Raw genomic sequence first — 21,091 nt, forward strand, 5'->3', positions numbered from 1 at the left:
AATTACAGTATGCTTTCTAGAGGAGTCTGATAAGCCAGTGTCTCCCTCAGGACAGGACTGAGGAAAGCAGGCTGTTATCGTTGGGCAGAGTGTCCGGAGCTCTAAGAGATAAAAAATGCTTGCCAGTTGGTCTCAGGAGAAAACTGACCCCAGTCTTTGGGTTACTGTCTTCAATGATGAGTAGACTATGTCCCTCAGAGACACTTAAGGTCTCCCAACTGTCTCACCTGAAGGGGTTTCAATAGTGTTTTCTATTAAATTTCACATGAATAACGGAAACAGACTTCATCTCTTCTGGTTCAATAATTCTTTCGACTTTTCCACTTCAGACATAAACTCCCAGGGAACCTGACATCACCTGGAACTGCTTCTTTGAAATCTTATCCAAACACTCCTGTTCTTCCAGGTGCCTTGCTCAGGCTAATCCTTTCATACTGTCCTCGTACCTTACCAGGATCTGAGTCCCTTGACCCTTCTACTCTGCCTATCAGCCCTCTTCTCTCTTCACTTAGACTTCAACCAACTTAGTTGTTAACCACTCTCTGTCAAATATTTTCAACACAATAATCTCTATTGAGAGAAGAGAATTCAATGAGATAATGTAGGTAAAGCACTGGCAGAGAGAAGTGTTCACCAAATGGTAGCCAAGACCACCACTATCACCACCATCAACATACATAACATTCTCTTGCTCCTTTGTCATTCTATCATACCAGCCTGCGTCTCATACAATCCTCAGCTGCTAATTATTGAAGAAAATCACTAAATCGTGCAGACAGATGATAGTAAATTCGTGCTTCCAGCCTTAACTGCCAAGCAATTTCTCCTGTTTCTCTCAACAGTTTTCTGAATTTTGAGCGTACTCTAAAACTTCTCCAATCTCCTTAAATCTCCTACCCACCTCTTCTTCCATCATTCTCATTCTCTTGCTTCACAGAGTAAAAAAGAAATCACCATAAAGAACTTCTCCAACTTCCAGCCACTAAATCTGCAAAGCTTTCTTCATTTGCACCTATCTTCCCCTGCTTTCCTCCTCTGACAGTGGAAGCACAGTCTGGTTTACTGCCAAGGGCCAATGACTCCACATTCTCTCCCACTCACTGTCATCCTCACCCACAGCATCTTCAACTTCTCTCTTCATTGGCTCCTTCTCATCAATATTTAAACATATTTAAATATATCCCACCTTCAAAGATTCCTCTTTTTATTCTAGCTACCTCCTTATCTCTCTCTTGTTCTTCCCACTCAGACTTTTGAAAAAGGTTGTCCATATTAGCTGCCTCTATTTATTTACTCCCCATTTGTCCTTTGTCATTGTAATCTGGTTTCCATTACTACACTCCACTGAAACGGTTCTTATCTTCTTTATCAATAACTCCAATAAACCCTTCTAGGGTTTCACCACCTTTGGTAGTTGATCACTTCCTCCATCTCAAACACTGTTTTCAGGAATGCCCATTTGCCTAGAACTCCTCCTACCTCTCTTCTTTTGAGTATTCTTTGTGGTCTCTCTCCTCTTTCTCTGTCCATCCTTAAATATAGGGTTTCTCAGAGTGTGGTCAAGGGCCCTATTCTTTTCATACTGTGAAGTTAATTAAACAAGGAGGCCATTAGGCTGAGATGGTTCTAATGCCTTAGTAACAAACCAACGTAAACAAACCAAAATCTAAACCTTTAAATGGCTCAAGATTACCAAATCTAAACACTAGGAATGACCAATCACAAAAACTAAGTAGGCTTTAAACTATAGCCAACGAAATACAATCATGTGCAGTGAAATGAACTTAGACTCAAGCAGGGACCACATATATAACACTGGTCCCATAAGATTATGTTGACAGAGGGAAGATCACTACATTTTAAACAGCATTTATTTGAGCAATTAGAATTGCAACTTGGGAGACATAGATTCAGGAAGAAACCCAAAACGTGTTCTGATTACAGGAGAGGGGCTTAGGGTATTTATGGGAAAAAGGGAGGATGAAGCGAGCAGTATTTAAGAATTCATTGGTGCTGGATGAGGTAAGGGTAGGTTTGTACATCATTGATTGGCTTAAGATTCAGCCATCAGGCAAAAGGCTAAAACTTGTATGTACTTCATTGATTGGTTAGCCATTCAGTCATCAGCAAAGTTCAGTTTTATCAGTCCTTACAAACAGGATATTCTTGTCTTTACTCACATCTTGGATTGTTGGCAGTTTGGTCCAGTTTGCAAGATAAAGAAAACAAGATGTGCAAGGCAATTCCTCTGAAATGGCTGCTCTGGCTCTATTTTAACATGGCTCCACTGGTGTCATCTTCCACAATTAGTACCATAGAGCCTAGGTGTGTAGTAGACTATACTACTAGGTTTGTGTATGTACATTCAATGATGTTCCCACAATGATGAAATCATCTAACGATGCCTTTCTCAGAACGTATCCCCATCATTAAGCAACACATGACTGTAATTTCTTATCTTTGCTGCCATATCTTCTCTAGTATATGCCTTACCCCTGGCTCCTCTTGGCAGTGCTAACCACACCTGGTTTGGTGCTGCCCAATTCCAATGGATTTTCGCTCAAATACACTCTCAAAATTTTCAATATGCCTCACTTTATCTTTTAGCAATACTCTATATATCTCATTCCCTCCAATCCACCAATATGCTAACCCATATCCGAGTTTAGCTCACCCTCCTGATCTACACATTAAAATACTTACCCATCCCTCAGACACCTCCAAAGCTATTTCTGCTGTGTTCTCTCAGTGAAGGGTTTCACTATCTACCCAGCTTCCCAAGCCAGAAATCTGACATCATCCTGTCTCTTCCCTCTCTTTCACTTCATATGTAATCAACCACTAAGCCCAGGCCAATATACTTGCTGAAACAGCTCTCAAATCATTTCAACTGACATCCAGGTCATCATTATGTCATATTTCTTATTAAGGGGTCCCCCGGTTTCCAATCTTGTCTGTTCTAACCCATTCTCCATACAAAGCCAGTGTGATTTTTCAAAAATGTAAATTGCATCATATCACTCCTATGCTCAAAATCTTTCAGTTTCTTGTTGCCTTTAGGATAAAGGTCTAATAACTCCCTAGCATTTCCTTCTTAGTCTTGATTTTCCACTGCCCTCTCTTGCAAGCAATCTTCAGCCATCCTGAACTTCTCCGAATTGCTTAGAGTGCTTGCTTGCAGCCTCTGAGCTGTTCCCTCAGCTAAAATATACGTTCTCCTCCCTTCTTTTCCTAATCAAATCTGCACTCAACCTTAAGCTCAACTTTATGTATCACTTCTAGGAAACTACCTGACACCCCTCCAGTTTTCAATACTTTAGGTGTTCCCAAGGCAGCCTGTATTTATCTAGCAATTAAGAGTATTGTCTTGTAATTGCCTATTCTCTAGTCTATAGCTCGGCTTGCCTGTAAATCCCTGAAGGGCAGAATCTAGGTGTTCTTACTTTCCATCTCAAGGGCCTAAAAGCAGCACCTGACACATAAAATAGTAGTTCAATAAACACTTGTTGAATGAGTAACAATTCCCCTCTTTGGAATGAGGGTGGACAGGACAATGCCAGAAAGATGACGGCTTACAGTGGACAGAGTAAAAAAAAATCTCCAAGTAACAAGCGGGACGGACACAAAATACCTAGGTTTTTCCACAAACTTGGCCTGGCGGACTAGGCCGACTGCCTTGCCCAAGGCCACGGAGACTGCGGGCTCTCGAGGGCAGCCGCAGGGAGCACGCGACCCCAGGCAAAGAAGGACAATAGCGTGGAATTCGGCCTCGGGCTTCCGGTGGGGAGCCTCGCGCTCGGCGGCTGAGGCCCCGGATCGGGGGTGCGAACCTGGCCCACCGCGAGGAAGGGGGCCCCCGGGGCTCCCGCCGTCGCCGCCGCCGCCGCCGCCACCTCCTCGGGTGCCACCTCCTCCGGTGCCACCTCCTCCGACGCCGTCGCCCCGCCCCGGAAGTGACTTGAGGCCCGTCCGGAACCGCTGGGCCCGGCGGCTGCAGCGTCACCACCCGAGCCGGTGCGGGGCGGGCGGAGCGGCCGCTGCCGCCGCCAACGAACCACAGACCGCGCGGGCGCCAGCAGCGCGCCGGCCAGGGGAGGGGGCCCAGCGGTCGGGCCGAGGACGACAGGCCGCCGGCGGCCGCGGGGCGACGACGACGCGGAGGAGGCGGAGCCCGGAGAGGGGTGGGGGCCGGGGAGGGCTAGGGTGGGAGGGTGGGGGGGTGTCCCTGGGCTCATGGAGCCGGCCGAGCGGGTGGGCGGCGGGGATCCCCCGGAGCCGGGCGGGTGTCCCGCGGACCCGCGGGGCTTCGTCCCGCAGAAGGAGATCGTCTACAACAAGCTGCTGCCCTACGCCGAGCGGCTGGACGCCGAGTCCGACTTGCAGCTGGCCCAGATCAAAAGCAACCTGGGCCGGGCCGTGCAGCTCCAAGAGCTGTGGCCCGGGGGCCTCTTCTGGACCAGGAAACTCTCCACGTAAGTGTGTCCGGGCCCGCAGGATGGGCCAGGAGCAGAGGCTCAGAGGAGGACGTCGGGGGTGGGGTCGGCTCCTCGTCCCACCGGACCGCTGGACCCTCAACTCTGCCCCGGCTCGAGCCAGTGGTCCTCGTGCAGTAGTCTCAGGGTCACGACAGGAGCCTGGGAAGCACTCGGACCTCCCTGCCACTCTCTACGGGACCTCACCAGCCCTCAATATCCTCCCTACTGCTTCTCCCCAAGGAGTCAGGTGGTTTTCCGACCTGCGAGGCCCCCAGGGAAAGAGATGAGCGGTCCTCCAAGGGTCCTCCTTGGACCTTTGCCTGTGGGGGAGGGGAGGCAGAGAGGGTTCGTTTTTGAGGGAGCAGCTCTTGACTTCTGGTGCTTCCTCCGGTTCTTTCTTCCCCTACGGTCCCCGCCTCTTCCTATCCCTGAATTCGCGTCTCGTAACTTTCTGAATGGGAAAGAGGCCGTAGGGAACTTCTAGGTTCTGCTTTTTGGGGGCCTGCTCAGTCTTTGTGAATTTGATTGAAAAGATTGATTTAAGCTCAGCCTTCAGCGCATTGTTGGGCTGTATACTAGACGTTAATGTTGAGAATGTTGAGTCTTAGAACCTCGGCAAAGTGTATGTTGCTCCTGCTGTGGCAATTCCTTTGGAAATGTATGATATCAAGGAATATAGGAGAGCTGTCGGCTTGTCCTGGGCATTATTTGTATCGGGCTCGTGTTAATTTTTGAGTCACTAGGATAAATATAGATTACATAACTCAGTTTCAGGAGTTCATTCTTCTTTTATTACTTTTTTTTTGTTTGGCTTTTTTGTATAAACTAGCTGCAAAGTGTAGTGCCACTGAAATTAGGGGGGAAAAGTGAGTAAAAATATAGCTGGGGGGGCATCTTAGAGACTTTATTTGCTAGATGGGCATCTTCAAGTGTTAGAAGAATTTTTTTAAAAAAAGGTTTTGCTCTGTCTTGTGTGGTTAACTGTACATGAAATCTGGTAACATGGTAAGTTCATGCATGTGGGTACGGAGGATTGAACACACAAGACATAAGTCACTTAGCCAGTGTTTACCGAAATCTGCTGAGTGAACTGGCTGATGACTCAGGGTTTTATAATGCAATAGTCTTCTCTGTGTTTCCTCACAGGATGATTCTTATCTGCCATTTATTAGGGATCCTCTGACAAATTTCTCATCTCCACTTGTGGTGGTGGTGGGAATAATAATTGCTTTTCAATTAATAAGCAAAACTAAAACACTTACTTTGCTCTTTTCAAAGAGTGACCATAAAATGTCAAGGTTAACAGCTCTCCTCTTGATTGAGGGTAAAGAAGTTTGTGGTGTTGAAATCCATAGGAGACTTGGGGAAAAAAGAAATGCAACAGGGAGAAGAAGCACTTTTAGTGAGAAGAATGTTTTATAAATGATTAAACTTCAGATGGTTTTTCAAGTGAGCCTCCTAGCTGTTTGTGTTATTCAGGCCAGGAAAAATAAAGTTACTTTGTCAGTTTCAATAATTCCCCATTTTTGTCACTTGGATTAGATTTGCTAGAGAAGAACCATGTAGGGGGAACAGAAACAGCTCTTAGGTGCACAGTATATGAATATACCAATGAATGACTGCAGAGCTGGATCAGATTTATGAATCTAGAGTCTGCACAGGCATAGTTAAGCATTGTTTTCTGACATTGTTACTGTTTGGCAAAGTAGCACCTAGAGTTCTATTATTTTTGGCTTATTAGGTATAAGTAGTTTTTACCTAGAAAGGGCTAAAAATACAGCGGAGACAGTCCTTGGTGTTTAGGGCAAGATTGCAGCTATATGGCTTAACCTAGGAACTGCAACCCGTTGATATCTAAATAACCAGCCAGAAATGCTATGAGGTAGAATTTTATTTTGGAACGGCGGTTGAATGCTGCAAACTGATTCTTGGGATTGCGCTGTGAGACATTTTGAACTTGGTGGGACATGTTGTGATCTTGGGTGTATTTTTTTCTCCTAAGTCACGTTAAGGTGACCTGTTTATAGTTGTGCTTGTTTTTTAAGCCATGTGTGTGTTGCACAAGTTTATGTCTAAATTATGCCAAAACATGTGACGGTAGCTTTCAATTACCTCAGTAGTGATCATATTTGGTACTTTGTAGAAGAATGGAAAGTGGTAATGAAATTAAAATCTAATTTCTACCATTATCTCTGTGACTGTGGGAAAGTTGCTTTAATCATGTATTTCAGTAGTCCATGTATTTCAGTATTGTGAGGGAAACAGCGGGGTTGGACTAAGTAATTCCTGAGAAACATTCCTGCTCTGGTATTTTATGACTTTATTTTTTATCTTGTAGAGCCTCGAATAAGCCAGTGTGTGTCTTTCTACAAGGACTGTTTGAGCAGTTTGTAAAGTACTGGAAATAGTTGCGTAGATCTAGTACATTCCTGAAGACCAGAGTGTAAACGTTGTTCAGAGGCACTGGGACGGATCCCTGACCAGAAGTGTACACCCCTAATGTGGGTGTCCCAGGTCTGTGTAGGGTAGAGTTCTGGTTTGAGAGGTACTCAGGCTCCCCTTTTTTGATTTGTACCTAATTTTAGTAGTTATTGTAATTCTGTTTCAATCCACTTCAAGACTTGCGGGTCTGTTTAGCATGTCTGTGAAGAAAGGTTATTTTTGTGTATTTTAAAAATTGGCCCTATGGTTATAATACCAGCTCTCTTGTACAGACAGTTTAAACTATTAGAACTGCCTGTTGCAGAGAGATTGTGTGATGTAATACATCCCAGGGCCAGTTTTTAAGAAGCAAGGAAACGAACTAGAGAGGCACAGACTGGTGGTCTTTGGAAAGCAGCAGTAAAGACAGCTCATGGCCACTAAGTGGAAGGTATTGGTCCATAACCGGATGGCCTATGTAGAGAAGGAAAGGAGTTGAAGAAAGATAATCTTGAAACTGGCTTTTTCTCCCTTGCCGTTCTGGAACTTTCATAAGAGGCAGTGAGGTGTAATCCGAAGACCTGGGTTTATCTGTACCTGGCTTTGCCACCAGCGCTATCATCTTGGTCTTGCTTAACTTCTCTTAGCCCTAGACTCCACTTTTGGAAAGTGGGAATGTAGACTGTTAATGGTTTTTCAAACTTAAAATTTAGCAGCGGACTATTTTATAAAAGCAAAATCTTAAACACAAAATTGGACTCCTCAGACCAGCTAAAACCACGCTAATTTTTTTTCTTTAGCAATTCATTGATAATAGAACCCCTTGAAACCTGCTCAGGGCACCAAAACATATGGTTTGAAAAAGCACTGGTCTAGTCCCTACGAGCCTTTCTAGCTCTGTGTTCCGTTAAATTCCTAGCTCTGGAGGAGGGGGAAAAGGAGGGAGAACAAGTGTATAGGTTACAGTTTCCTACAAGCTTACCCTATCCCTGATCATTTCTTTAGTGTTTCTTTTTTTTTTAACAGAATTTTGATTTTAGTGAAGTATGTGGGCTTGGTGTATTATGAAGCAAATTTAGATGCCTTGTTTGTTACAATGAAGTGTTCTATTCTGTGCTGTTTTGTAATGAAATGACTGTGTATTATACTGAGGCATCATTTCATTTGCTAATTGAACTGTAGCTCCCTTGTTTAATTATTATTAAGAACATTATGTGTCCTTCCTGGATAGGAGTTGGATTATCCCAGTTGAAACCACATAATGTATTTAATTAGATTATATAACCCCTGGAAATGTAAGTTTGGTCAAGATATGAGTTATCGAATACACTGACCTCTCGTGGAAAGTAGTAATGTGGCTACAGGAGTACCCAAATTCTTAGCATCTCTGTGTTGAGGAAGAAAGTAGAAAATGCTGACCACTGAATCTCAGTTGTCTATTAACATGATATACTTAACAGAATACCTAATGTTTGAGTATTGAAATTGTGAAGTTCACAATAGATACAAGTGCTTTTCATTTGTAAAAGAATCTCGAAATGTTGACAAAATTACTACGTTCATCAGTGTGAACCATTTAGAGAAAGTAGTAGAAAAGGTTTGTCTTTGTTATTAAGTGACCACAATCAAAATGGAATCATAATTTCTTTGTGGTGAGAAAGTTGATTTTCCATAGAAAAAACAAAATAAATGAATTAAGTGATTTGGGGGACATGAATTTTTCTGACAAAGTTGTATAATAGCATAATAAGCTATCCTTCACATTTGATTTTTTTTTTTAATTAACAAACTTAATTTTTTTAGAGCAGTTTTAGGTTCAGAGTAAAACTGAGCAGAAAGTACAGAGAGTTCCCATATACCTCTTGTCCCCACACATGTACACATTTAAATTTTCATAGCAATGTCAAACATTTTTTAAGAAAAATATTTGAGGCCTTTCCCGTTTTCCAGGGACCTCTCTTAATCATTCTTTTAAAACACCTTGTCAGGGGGCTGGCCCCATGGCTGAGAGGTTAAGTTCACACACTCAGCTTTGGTGGCCTAGGGTTCGCAGGTTCGGATCCTGGTCACGGACCTAGCACTGCTCATCAAGCCATGCTGAGGCGACGTCCCACATAACAGACCTACAACTAGAATATACAGCCATGTACTGGGGGTCCTTTGGGGAGAAGAAGAAAAAACAAACAAAAACGGCTTTTCAGTTTTCTCCTTGCTAGTTAACTCACAGTTTCTGCCTAAATTTCGTTTGTCAATATATGTGATTTGAACAGTTTTCTAGTATTTTTTATTTGGTTTTCTTTAAATTTTTTTTTTTGGAGGAAGATTAGCCCTGAGCTAACTACTGCCAATCCTCCTCTTTTTGCTGAGGAAGACTGGCCCTGATCTAACATCCATGCCCATCTTCCTCTATTTTATATGTGGGATGCCTACCACAGCATGGCTTGACAAGCAGCGTGTAAGTGCGCACCCGGGATCCGAACCAGCAAACCCCGGGCCACCAAAGTGGAATGTGCGCACTTAACCGCTGAGCCACTGGGCCAGCCCCTAAATATTTTTTTATTATGGAAAATATCAAACATATACAAAGTAAAACAATATAATGAACTCAATGTACCCATCACCCGTCTTCAGCAGTTATCAACTCATGGCTAATCATGTTCCGTCTACTACCATCACCCTCATTATATTTGAAGCATATTACTTCATTCGTAAGTCTTTCCAGTATGTATCTCTAAGGGAAAAGGAATTAAACAAAAAATCAGTACCAATACCATTCTCAAACCTAAAAAAATGAACAATAATCCATTATCACTTTGATCAACCTTGTGAAATTCTTCTTTCCAAAATTTGTGATTTTACTTTTGAGTTTCCATTTCATTTGCATTGTTTTGTTTAAGGTTTACTATAAACAGACTTCATGGACAGAGATTAAAAAATAGCTCATTAAAGAACATTTTCATATTATGACATCTTTTCCCTCTTCACTTTGGGGACATAGAATCGATCATGGGGTAACTAGGACTCCTTTGAATTATTTCCATTTTAAAAACAAAGACACTGAGGTTCATAGGTTAGTACATGGTTTGATGCAAAGTAGTAGAGGCAGGAGTGTTAGAGCAAATTATTTTCTGGGTGCCTTGTATGGGCCAGGCACTGTTTTTGGCACTTAAGCTATATCAGTGAAAGCTTTCTGCCCTTCCTGGAAGTTCCATTGTGCTCTTTCTCTTCGTGCATATTTTTGTTTATTTAGGACAGAGTAGGCAAGGTGTAGCTCCATGAAGAAATTTGGGGAAAGAAAATATGAGTTCTAAGTATATTACTTTAAAAAATTCCCATTCTTACCATTGTGTTTTAACACTCTACATTGAGGCACTGAGAAAGGCAGTTAGAAAAAAATTAGTGAAACAGTACCATTCATTGTTTGAGATCTGAGTGTATCATTTAAAAACAATTTTCCCCAGTAGTCTTTCTGCAGTGTTGTGAAATAAAATTGTCTTTGAAATACATATTCTTAATTGAAGTGAAATGGAGGCAAATTCTTGGTTTTTAAGGGATGCTTATTTATTAGAAAATAAGCACACAACTTCTAAACCAGCTTTTCTCCTTGTGGAACCTGGAAGTTAACTTTTTTCTATTAAGTGAGACTCATTACTAGTGAATCTCTCCCACGGCCACCACCCCCTCCGCCTTTAAGTATAAAATCTAAATCTCTGTTTCCCTCCAACCCTTGTAGAAAATGAGATCAAAATCTGATTCATACTGTGTGAACAGTAAGCTGAGAGCATGGTAACAGAAGCAACAGCAAGCAAACGACAACTAAAACCCTTCTACTTTCATTGAGACCGCCACTGGAATGTTAAAAGCAGCACATACTATAAATATTCCCATTTGGAATCTTGAGGTTGGCTACTTCCATATTCGGCCTACGCCTAGCATTTCTTCCCTTTTAGTGCATTCTCTCTTGATCCCTTATTCATGGTTTTGTATTCTTTGTGTACATATCTTCCTTCTCCTGTGAGCTGTCTTGAGGTCAGTGTTTTCCGTATTTACCTCTCCCTCCCTCTACTCCCAGCATTCAGTACAGTGGTGTATACATTCATAGGTACTCAATAATATTAGAATTAACTTATTTATTCTTTGTAAACAAAAGCATTCTGCAGTTCTCAGGAATTATTACTTTTAAAGTCAAAATGGAGAAAATGAGTCTGAAATGAGGTCTATTTTTAACACTGGGTTCAAAAGAGTATATACTAACCAAAGAAGTGTGGAGGGAAGGAGCATTTTGGTTAAGGAAGAGAATGGTGTGTTTTGTTAGAGAAGAAAGTAGGTTGTATTGGTTGCATCAGGGAGTTTGTCCAAGACTTTCATTTAAAAATAAACCTATAATAATTGTTATGATTAAATACTTAGTATTAAAAAATTAGAGTATAGTTATTATAATTTTTTGATAGATGAACCGTAGAATTTTGGTGGTGGTCATCTTTTTATGCTAACTTGGATTTTTTCATAATACCTTGACCCTGAATTTTCTTTTAATTAATTAATTTTTTAATGTAAAACTTTATTCTGTTACCTAGAAAAGTAAATGGACAACTCCAACATTGTATTTTCTTTGGAAATTATAATCTACCAAAAAACAAAGCAAAGAAAAGACAAAGAGAAGTGATATAACACTCAAGTGCCCAGTATTGTAAATCTAACTTGAAACTTAAAATTTGTGACGTTCTCATAAAGCTAATTTACTTAGATGGTTTTAGTTTAATGGCCTTTGTATACTTTTGTGAGTGCTGTAAACATTACATCGTTTATAGGGTCAAATTCTATTTTGTGTAATGTTGTATTTCATCGTTGAGTTCCAAACCTGTTGACAGAATATTTATTGACCCTAAATTGTGGAATTTAACAATATAATAAAGGCTTTTTCCTTTCTTAAGAAAATAACACTTGCAGCTGTGAAATGGGTTTGAGAATAGTATTGTAGTTCAAGTAAATTAGAGGTTGCTTAAGAATTATTAAAAATCTTTATAATCTAATGGTAGACAGCTTAAATGGAATGTGTTAGTAATCTTTGAGCTGTTAAGTGTGGGTGTTTCATTTCATTTTATGACAATTTTCTTTTTTAAGTCAAGGATGAAGTAGAAGTTCTTAGAGCAAGAAATTCTCTGAATGCAGTCTTTTGCATGCGTGTTTATATTTTAGGCAGATTACTGGGGCGTTCAGTCAGGGTGGTTTGTGTTCTAAGGGGAGGTAGGTTACTTCCGAAGATCCCAATAAATAAACTGTCAAATTTCTGTACCAAACAGAGGTCCCTATTTTGTGTGTGGCAGGAAAAAGTTACCATTTAACAAATTCAGGAATGATTTAGAAATATGATTTTTTTAAAAGATTATAATTTAACAGACAAATATCTTAAGAGTTTTTCCACTTTAATTTTGGTGTTTGTTTTGGGCGAGGGTCTCACAATTTTTCAGGTATATGTTCATTTATAAGTGTTTACAGAGAATTTTTTTTTAATTTATTTTTTTTAAAGATTTTATTTTTCCCTTTTTTTCTCCCAAAGCACCCCGGTACATAGTTCTGTATTTTTAGTTGTGAGTCCTTCCAGTTGTGGCATGTGGGACGCCACCTCAGCATGGCTTGATGAGCGGTGCCATGTCCATGCCCAGGATCCGAACTGGCAAAACCCTGGGCCGCTGAAGCAGAGCTCGCGAACTTAACCACTCGGCCACAGGGCCAGCCCCAGAGAATTGTCTAAATTGTGGGTTATGGCCAAAGGGATGTGAAATCAATTTATTAGGTCTTGACCAGTTTTGTTTTTGGGATTTTTTGTTGGTTGGTTGGTGAACTAGACTAGAATTATTAGAGTAAATTTGGAAGTAATAAGGGTGAACGTTCATGACCTTTGTTTCAGTTGTGTATATGTTTCTGTGTGTACTGGGTTATATATTACTGTGGGTTGTGGCCAAAAAGTGTGAAAGCTACTGATTTTACAAGTTTGTTTCTATACTTAAGCTCATATAATCAACACTTATTGAACTCTAAAGATACCAGGGATGCAAATGAAAAGTTGTAACAGTTTAAAAATATCAGTAACCTGAGGGATCATACAGGAAAGCATTAATAGATTGTTAAATGAGTGGCATAGATACTACTATCCTTTGTTGAGAGCTCAGAACGTGCCAGCACTATGCTGAGTACTTTACATTCATTATTTCATTTGATTTTCACAAACAACCCCGTGAAGCGTAGATACTTTGATTATCCCAATTCCACTATGGAAGAGGTCAGGCTTAGTGACTTTGTGTTACAGTGGAGATGCCTGATGACTGCAGAGCGCTTGCTCTTGACCATGTCTGTGCCCAGAAGAAGGAAAGCTCCCTGAGCTATAGAGCCCAGGAAGACTGCTCAGGGAAGGAGGAATTTGGAAAAAATTAATGTGGGGGAACAGAGATATGAGCAAATTGACTATACAACGGTCAGTACTGAGAGCATCATATTGAAATAATCAGTTACCTGTCTCCCTCTCTAGGCTGCATGCTCCAGGACCATTTATTACTTACTTTTGTTTCCGTTGCCTATTGCCATGTCTGGCTCTTAAATGACACTCAGTAAAGCATTTCAAGAAATGAATGCCCTTTATCCATGTCTCAAGAGAGAAACAACTGGGAAAAGAATAGAGGGGTCATTATTAGATGTTAATAGTGAATGACTTTATTACTCTAGAAACTGTCCTGTCAATTTTAAGGTCATAAGAAATATAACTCTGAAATATAATATGCCGAAACTCCAGTGAGTGTGTTCAACCTGTGTTGGATGGGGATTAAAGTGTCTACCTCAGATCTCCTTGTCCATTTAGAGCCTTCCATCAATTGGGTAAAGATGGTAAACTTATTTTTTAGTGTCTTTTGGAAACCTACTCTTAATGTTTTAAAGCCAATTTGCTTAATTTGGTCAAATATTTATTGTTAGTTTGAAGGTTTTTCCCCCCTCTTTAAAAGTACAGTTAGCCCTGTTGAGCTCTTTGTAATTACATAAGCTAGTATATTCCTCAAGATATACTTGTACATTGTCAGTTGAAAAAAATGTTTCTTAGAATGTCCACCTTGTTTCATCTCCAGTTAGAGCTGAGGGTTAAATAGGTGTAGAGGCTTGGTGCCTGCAACCAAGTAGCTTTCATCATCTAAAATACAGTAATGTATACATACAGAACTATAGTATGAGATAGAACTTGAAAAATACTCACGTTTGGTACAAGCTATTAAGGGGTAGAGAGAACAGAGACTTTTCGTTGGGAATGAAGGAAGACTTCATGGAGGAGGAGTCTTAAAGGATAGATAGGCTTCTAAAGATATGAACAAATAATTCATGAGAAAATAATTATAATATGTAGTAAGCAAACCTCTTAAGGTATATTTAGCCACATAACTAATTAAAGAAAGACAAATTGAAACAGATTATATTGGTATTACATTATTTATTTATTGATTGATTTTTTTTTTTTTGAGGAAGATTAGCCCTGAGCTAACATCCGCTGCCAACCCCCCTCTTTTTGCTGAGGAAGACTGGCCCTGAGCTGACATCTGTGCCCATCTTCCTCTACTTTATATGTGGGACGCCTACCACAGCATGGCTTGCCAAGTGGTGCCATGTCTGCACCCGGGATCGGAACCGGCGAACCCCCGGCCACTGAAGCAGACCTTGTGCACTAAACCGCTGCGCCACTGGGCCGGCCCCTAGTATTACATTTTTAACGATTTAAATAGATTTTGAAAAGCATATATTGTGCTCCAGTCAGTCTGCTAAGGTGCAGTGGTTCTCAAATGTGGTGAAATGTCTGGGGAAACCCACTCCAGAATAATTAAATCGGAATGTCTTTCATGTATATTGATCAGTTATCCCTCACCAGGGCCTTGTCAGGAAACCCAGTTTTACAAATACACAGATTAAATGACTTGCCCAAGGGACTGACATGGAAGCTGTTTGAATTCTCGGCAAACTTGTTAGAACCATGCTGTTCCTGCCCGCTTGGCTGCTGTGTTGAAATCAAATATTCTGTCTGTCCAGAGTTGAGTATAATGTTGAGAGTTGCAAAGCAAGCTAGCGTGGAAACTGAAGACATTCTCCACTTTACATAACACCTAACTTGTCTTTATTCCATATCAGCAAGTCCCTTGGAATTAATATCCTTTATTGTTATTTATTTATTTGCGATAGTGTATCCTCTTCTTGATCCTCAGCTTGACCTCTTGGGAGGGGAAATGGGAGAATAAACAACGTTCTCGGTTGTGTCTTCTGACCGCAGACTGTTGTTGTTCTAGAGCTGTCTCCTGTGCCTCTTCCTGCCTCTTTCCCAAATGCTCAGATTATCTTGACTTGAGTTGCCTATTCAGAGTGATAACAGTTTTCTAATCTTTCAAGATTCAGTTCATGGATCACTTATATGTGATGAAACTTTGGTTAGAAAAAAAATGAATCACAAAACTCTAAAAATACATTTATCCCCCTTACTTCTATGTACTTTTCCATACACATCTGATGTCTCCTCGTATCTGATTGTGAGTTCTTGGCCGAAAGGGACTATTTGAATCCTACTCTTATCTAGTACATATCACTTGCTAGAGAAATGCTTTCTGAATAAACAGGTAATTGAGTGAAAAGAAAAAGAGAGGTAGGTTTATGAGAATCACACTTTTTGTCTAGTCGCTTACTGTTTTTGGCAGTGAGAAGTTGTATCTGCATTTTTAATATTATGTGTAGTGATGAAGGACTTAGTCTTGGAATAAAGTCAAAGTAATGTGTTCCTGATCCTCTGGTTTTCTCTGCTAATTTTGCCTTATTTTTTTTTTTTCTGTTTGGTGACAGTTTAGGAACAGAAGGAAAAGACTGGAACTGATATAGCTATAGCAGAGTGTGTTTTGTTTGTTTGTTTGCTAGAGGGAAGAGTTGAAGTTACTGTCTGAAATTGAATTTCGGACTTGTTCAGGGATTTCATTGGCCGTGGTAGTTTTCCTTGCTGTAAAATACTTGTCATTTAGCCCCAGCTGGCGGGTATTAAGACATTTAAAAAAATTCTTAGGTCTCCCTATTTACTCGACTATTTTGCATTTTGGTAAAGTTTTAAAATGTAACTGCTACACATTTCTTTTAGAGAAATTTCTAATTAATCTTTTTGTTGGTATTATGAATGGAACAATTTTCTTTCAGCCACCACTGTTTTTTATTTGAATACCATACAGGAAGGCTACTGATTTCAAAAAATGTATTCTGCAGAAGTATTTTTTTGGTTGATTGTTTCAAATGTTTTAGATATAATCACAGCATTGACACCACACTATTCTACCTTGCCTGAAACAATTACCCTTATTTTTGTTTCCTAGTTTACTATTTAATCTAGATTCAGAATAATGCTAAATAATAATGGTAAGCGTACTTGTTATTGTCCTGGCTCTGAAGTGCCTCTTGGAAGGATGATGCCTTAATTCTGGTACTTGCTATTTAATTAAGACTCATATGTGTGTGTTTAAATGATTTAGTTTCTTTTTGTTATACTTTGTTAATATTTGCTAATTTACTTTTTATTATACTTAGACTGTTTGGCCAGAATAATTTCCACCTGTTAGAATTAAGTCAAGGTTCTTTGTGGCCTAGTTTATGACCAGTTTTTATAGGTGTTCCACAGAAGATTGAAAAGAGGGCATAGTTTCTGTCAGTTCACAATTTTTATGTGTGTCTTTTAAAGTCAGCTTTATTAATTATAGAATTCTAATTACTTTTAGGTGGTCAGGTTAAAATATTAAAGATGCACAGTAATTGCTTTTGTTGTGTTTTTCAGCACATACAATTTCCTTTTCTTTTTTGAGACTGTGTAACAGGTGGTATTGTGTACTATTAGCAGGAGATGCATAGTCCGTAAGCACTGCGTCAGCAGGCTGACCCCTACTTTTTGATATTTTGACTTTGATATTCTGAATTTTTACTTAGGACATATTGCTAGATGTCAGGTTTTTAAAAAATGATCCATAAATACTTTTAAGTGCTTTCAATGAAAACAGTTCAATTCTGGTTTTTAAATTTTCAAACTAAAATTCTATTTTTTGTCTTTTGAGTAGGACTAACCAAAATAAATCGTTTAGTTAAATATCATTGCTAAATGTCTTACATGTTTTATAATTACAGATAGTCTCAATGTTGCTCTAAAATAATGTTAATTTTACTTTATTGATGGATATAGTTAGAACCTTAGAAACCCAGTGATTGCCTTGAAGAAAAATAACTGGTAAATTATAAAGCTTTTTGAAAACCAGTATTTTTAGTCTTTAGCCAAGCTCTAATTCTTTGTTTATTTCAGTAGCGTTGTATAATTTTATGTTTTACGTTAAATTTCCTTGTAATGTATAGTAAACTATCTTTAGGACGTATAGTAGAAAAAACTCGGCAGTATTATTATACATTTTATTAAATAATTACTGTTCCTAGTATGTTACTCTTTCTTTACTTGGGATTAAAAATTAAAACATTTGATAAATACACTAAGGTTGTGAGGAGGAAGCAGTTTAGGAAGAGTTTTGTATTATCTTCTATTGTTTTTTCCCTGCTGTGGGAGGGTAATGACTTGTCTTCTATATATTCTGGATAGTTTAACAAATATTCTATTAAAAAGTTCAATCATGACTGTTACCAAGGTTTTCAAGTATTTTGAGACATCCATTGGTAATTTTTTAGTCCTAAATTTTTTTTTTCTTTTTTGAGGAAGATTAGCCCTGAGCTAACTTCTACCAATCCTCCTCTTTTTGCTGAGGAAGACTGGCCCTGAGCTAACATCAGTGCTCATCTTCCTCTACTTTATACGTGGGACGCCTACCACAGCATGGCTTGCCGAGCTGTGCCGTGTCCGCACCCGGCATCTGAACTGGCGAACCCCAGGCCGCCGAAGTGAAACGTGTACACTTAACCGCTGAGCCACCAGGCTGGCACCTAGTCCTAAAATTTAATGTGAAAATAAATTGGAAAAAAGGAATAGGCTGTCTCTAAATATGGTCTAAAGTAGGGTTTTTGAACACAAACAGAAAAATCAACTGGAGTACTTTTAAAACATGAAGACTCTTAGCCTCCACTCAGTATTTTTAAATTTGTTTTTTCTTTTTACAGCTTTATTGCGTTTAGCACACTCAATATTTTTGATGGACTAGAGCTAAGATGGAACCCAGGAATATACATTTCAAGAGTTACTGTCATAATTCTGATTTATTGATCTTTTGACCACATTTTCCCCTAAAGATAAATCTATACTCCATTCGTGTTTCTAGTCTCATTTTATCTATATCTTTTTTTAAAAAAAATTGGTGTATAGTATTGTTCAGTAAAGTATGTTGAATGCGCTAGTCTTAAATGTGCATGCAACGTGATAGATTTTTGTATGTGTGCACTCATGGAACCACCACACGGATTCAGATGTACAATATTTCCAGCACCCTATAAAGTTCCGTGTTCCATATCAGTGCTCCTTCAGAGGTCACCACTGCTCACTTTGACACTGTTGATTAGTATTGTCCATTCTTTAAAATGGAATCATACAGTGGGCATTCTTTTGTGTTTGGCATCTTTTGTTCAACATGATGACTGTGAGATTTATCTACATTTTGGCACGTATCTTTGGTTGACATATGCACTCATTGCACATACCTAGTAGTGAGATTGCTGGTCATAGTCTAGACAGCCTTTGGTTTAGCTTTACTAGGTAATGTCAAGCAGTTTTTCCAGAGTCGCTGTACCACTTTATACACCCATCAGTAACAAATGAAAGGTCCAGTTGCTCCACATTCTCACCAAAACTGGGTCTTATTAAGCTTTTAAATTTTAGCCAGTCTCGTAAGTGTGAAGTGGTACCTTAATTTGGTTTTAATTTGCTTTTATTGATGAGTAATGATGTTGAGTATGTTTTCATATGTTTATTAGTCATCTGGCTGTTGTCTTTTGAGAAGTGCCTACCTGAGTCTTCTGTCCATTTTTTATTCAGTAGTGTCTTTTTCTTACTGAATTGAAGACGTTCTTATGTAATTTGGATATGAGTTCTTTGTCAGATAGATATACATATTTCAAATATCTGACTGGGCTTTTCACTTTTAATGGTGTGTAATTGTGAATAGAAGTTCTTAATTTTAATGAAGACCAGTTATTAATGTTCTTCAGTACTTTTTGTGCTCTTCAGAAGGAATCTTCTTGGACAGCATTTTGAGAAATGCTGAGACAAGAACCACTTTCTGGTTGGTGAGAACTGTTTGCTAGTTGACAGGCTAAAACAGGAAGTTTCTGAGTCATCCCCCTAAAATCGCTAGTTTTGTCAGCAGTGCTGGCTCCTCTAGGAATCCCCCTGTTGGTCTCTTCTTTTCGTAGTATTAAATTTTGGGCTCTGAGTTTTATGTCCCTGACATTAAGTACACAGTTATATTTCTACCGCAGTAGAAGCAGTGGGCTGCTGTAGCTGAGTTGTTTCAGTGGCTTAGAGCAGTGTTTCTCCAGTTTTTCCATGGAAGTATCCTAGCCACGAGTTAACATAACTCCAGGGGCATCTGGAGTCCTGGCAAGGCCTGAAGTAGTCACTGAAAGCAAGGAATGCTTCTTTGAACCCCTCTGTTTTATCTTAAAACTATGTGTCATGTTTTAGGGATATAGTTTATTTTCATTTGAAAGTACTATTTAAATGATTCTAGTTTTTACTCCTAAATTTAGAGTGAAATTGCGGGAGGCTTCAGGAGACTACCATGTTTATTCAGCAGCTTGCAGTACCTCTGGCAGCCCTGGGCTTAGGGTCTCTATATATTGTCTTGAATCCGTTTGCTTTACCAGCCCAGAGTGGTTGAGAACCTTTCACAGTAATTATGGCACAGGCAGAATAACAGGGCTTGTTCCTCTGTCCCCCATATTGCCAGTTGCATAGTCCCAAGGTGAGATCATGGGGATTATAGTTTGAAATTATAGAAAAAAGCTGAGTAAATACACACAGCCTGAGAAACTGAAAGAGTGCTCCTAGTGGACCAAGAATTTTGAAGAATTTCTGGAAAAAGAAAAGCAATTATGTACCCTAATTTTAAAAGTTAAGTGTAAGTTTAATTTGATCTTGGCTGCTGTTGGGAAGTGCTAAATATCATTTAAGGGACCTGTCAATGCTATTTTTTCTGTTGATTTATGTATTTAATTGTCTGTAAAATTGTCTTCCTCAAAGGAGTTTATGGTTTTAAGTATCTAGTAATTTGTTCTAAGTAAGTTTTGGTTACTTAGTTTTAGTTATTTCTGAATCCTTAAATATGCTATGATTAGTCATTCTTGCTTTTGGGGACACATTTGCCTTAAATTTGCTTACAGTTAGTGCTTTTGATTACATTGGTTCTCTAAAGTTAAAAAATTGAAAATGTATGCTTTTGAGATAAAAATATGTATTATTTTTGGTAGTAATTTAATTTTATTGTAATAATTATGAATTACGTCTTAGAAACAAATAGTACAAGTTATGCAACTTGCTGTATTGTTTCAGGATTCTAAGTAAGCCATATGCATTCTTCAATGATTCTTGTAGTTAAAACAATAAACTTATATATCTGTATTTTGTTGTTTAACTTTAATTATGTTGTGATATGCTTTTTAAAAGTAGTTCCCGGGAGTTACAAGTGTATCATTATCTTGAATGAGCTTTTGTTTAATAAAGGAATAGGGGCACAGTTCTTTTTTTTTTCTTTGAGGAAGATTAGCTCTGAGCTAACTACTGCCAATCCTCCTCTTTTTGCTGAGCAAGACTGGCCCTGAGCTAACATCCATGCCCATCTTCCTCTACTTTATACGTGGGACACCCACCACAGCATGGCTTTTTGCCAAGTGGTGCCATGTCCGCGTCCGGGATCCGAACCTGGATCTGAACCGGCAAACCCGGGGCCACCAAAGCGGAACATGCGAACTTAACCATTGTGCCACCGGGCCAGCCCTGGGGCACATGAGTTCTTTGCAGCTTAGGACCAGAGGCCAGTTAAGACCATATAACAATAAGACGGCAGTGTTTTAATTGGTCATTAAATGTTGATGAGAATTCAGTTATCATTATAAGCCTTATGTTAATAATACTTACTTGGTAATCTCTTAACTAAAATACAGAATAATTCTTTCATGCATAATGATGTATGGATATAAAATGCTTAATGTCAGAG

The 21,091-nt window shown here is 39.4% G+C and overlaps 1 protein-coding gene across 2 annotated transcripts in view; it reads left to right on the forward strand.

Annotated features, from left to right (window-relative positions):
- The first annotated feature begins 4,211 nt into the window (after positions 1–4,211).
- The window catches only part of PSME4 (proteasome activator subunit 4), an 83,558-nt gene continuing 66,678 nt past the window's right edge, over positions 4,212–21,091 (forward strand). The window contains exon 1 of one of the 2 annotated variants that reach the window (XM_023619107.2): positions 4,212–4,472. In XM_023619107.2, the coding sequence (XP_023474875.2) occupies positions 4,234–4,472 (239 nt within the window). In that variant the 5' untranslated portion in view covers positions 4,212–4,233. The remainder of the gene's footprint in view (positions 4,473–21,091) is intronic. The other variant, XM_023619106.2, reaches the window with a different exon arrangement.

This window comes from Equus caballus, chromosome 15, assembly GCF_041296265.1.
Source record: "Equus caballus isolate H_3958 breed thoroughbred chromosome 15, TB-T2T, whole genome shotgun sequence".
In the NCBI taxonomy this organism is placed as follows: domain Eukaryota; kingdom Metazoa; phylum Chordata; class Mammalia; order Perissodactyla; family Equidae; genus Equus; species Equus caballus.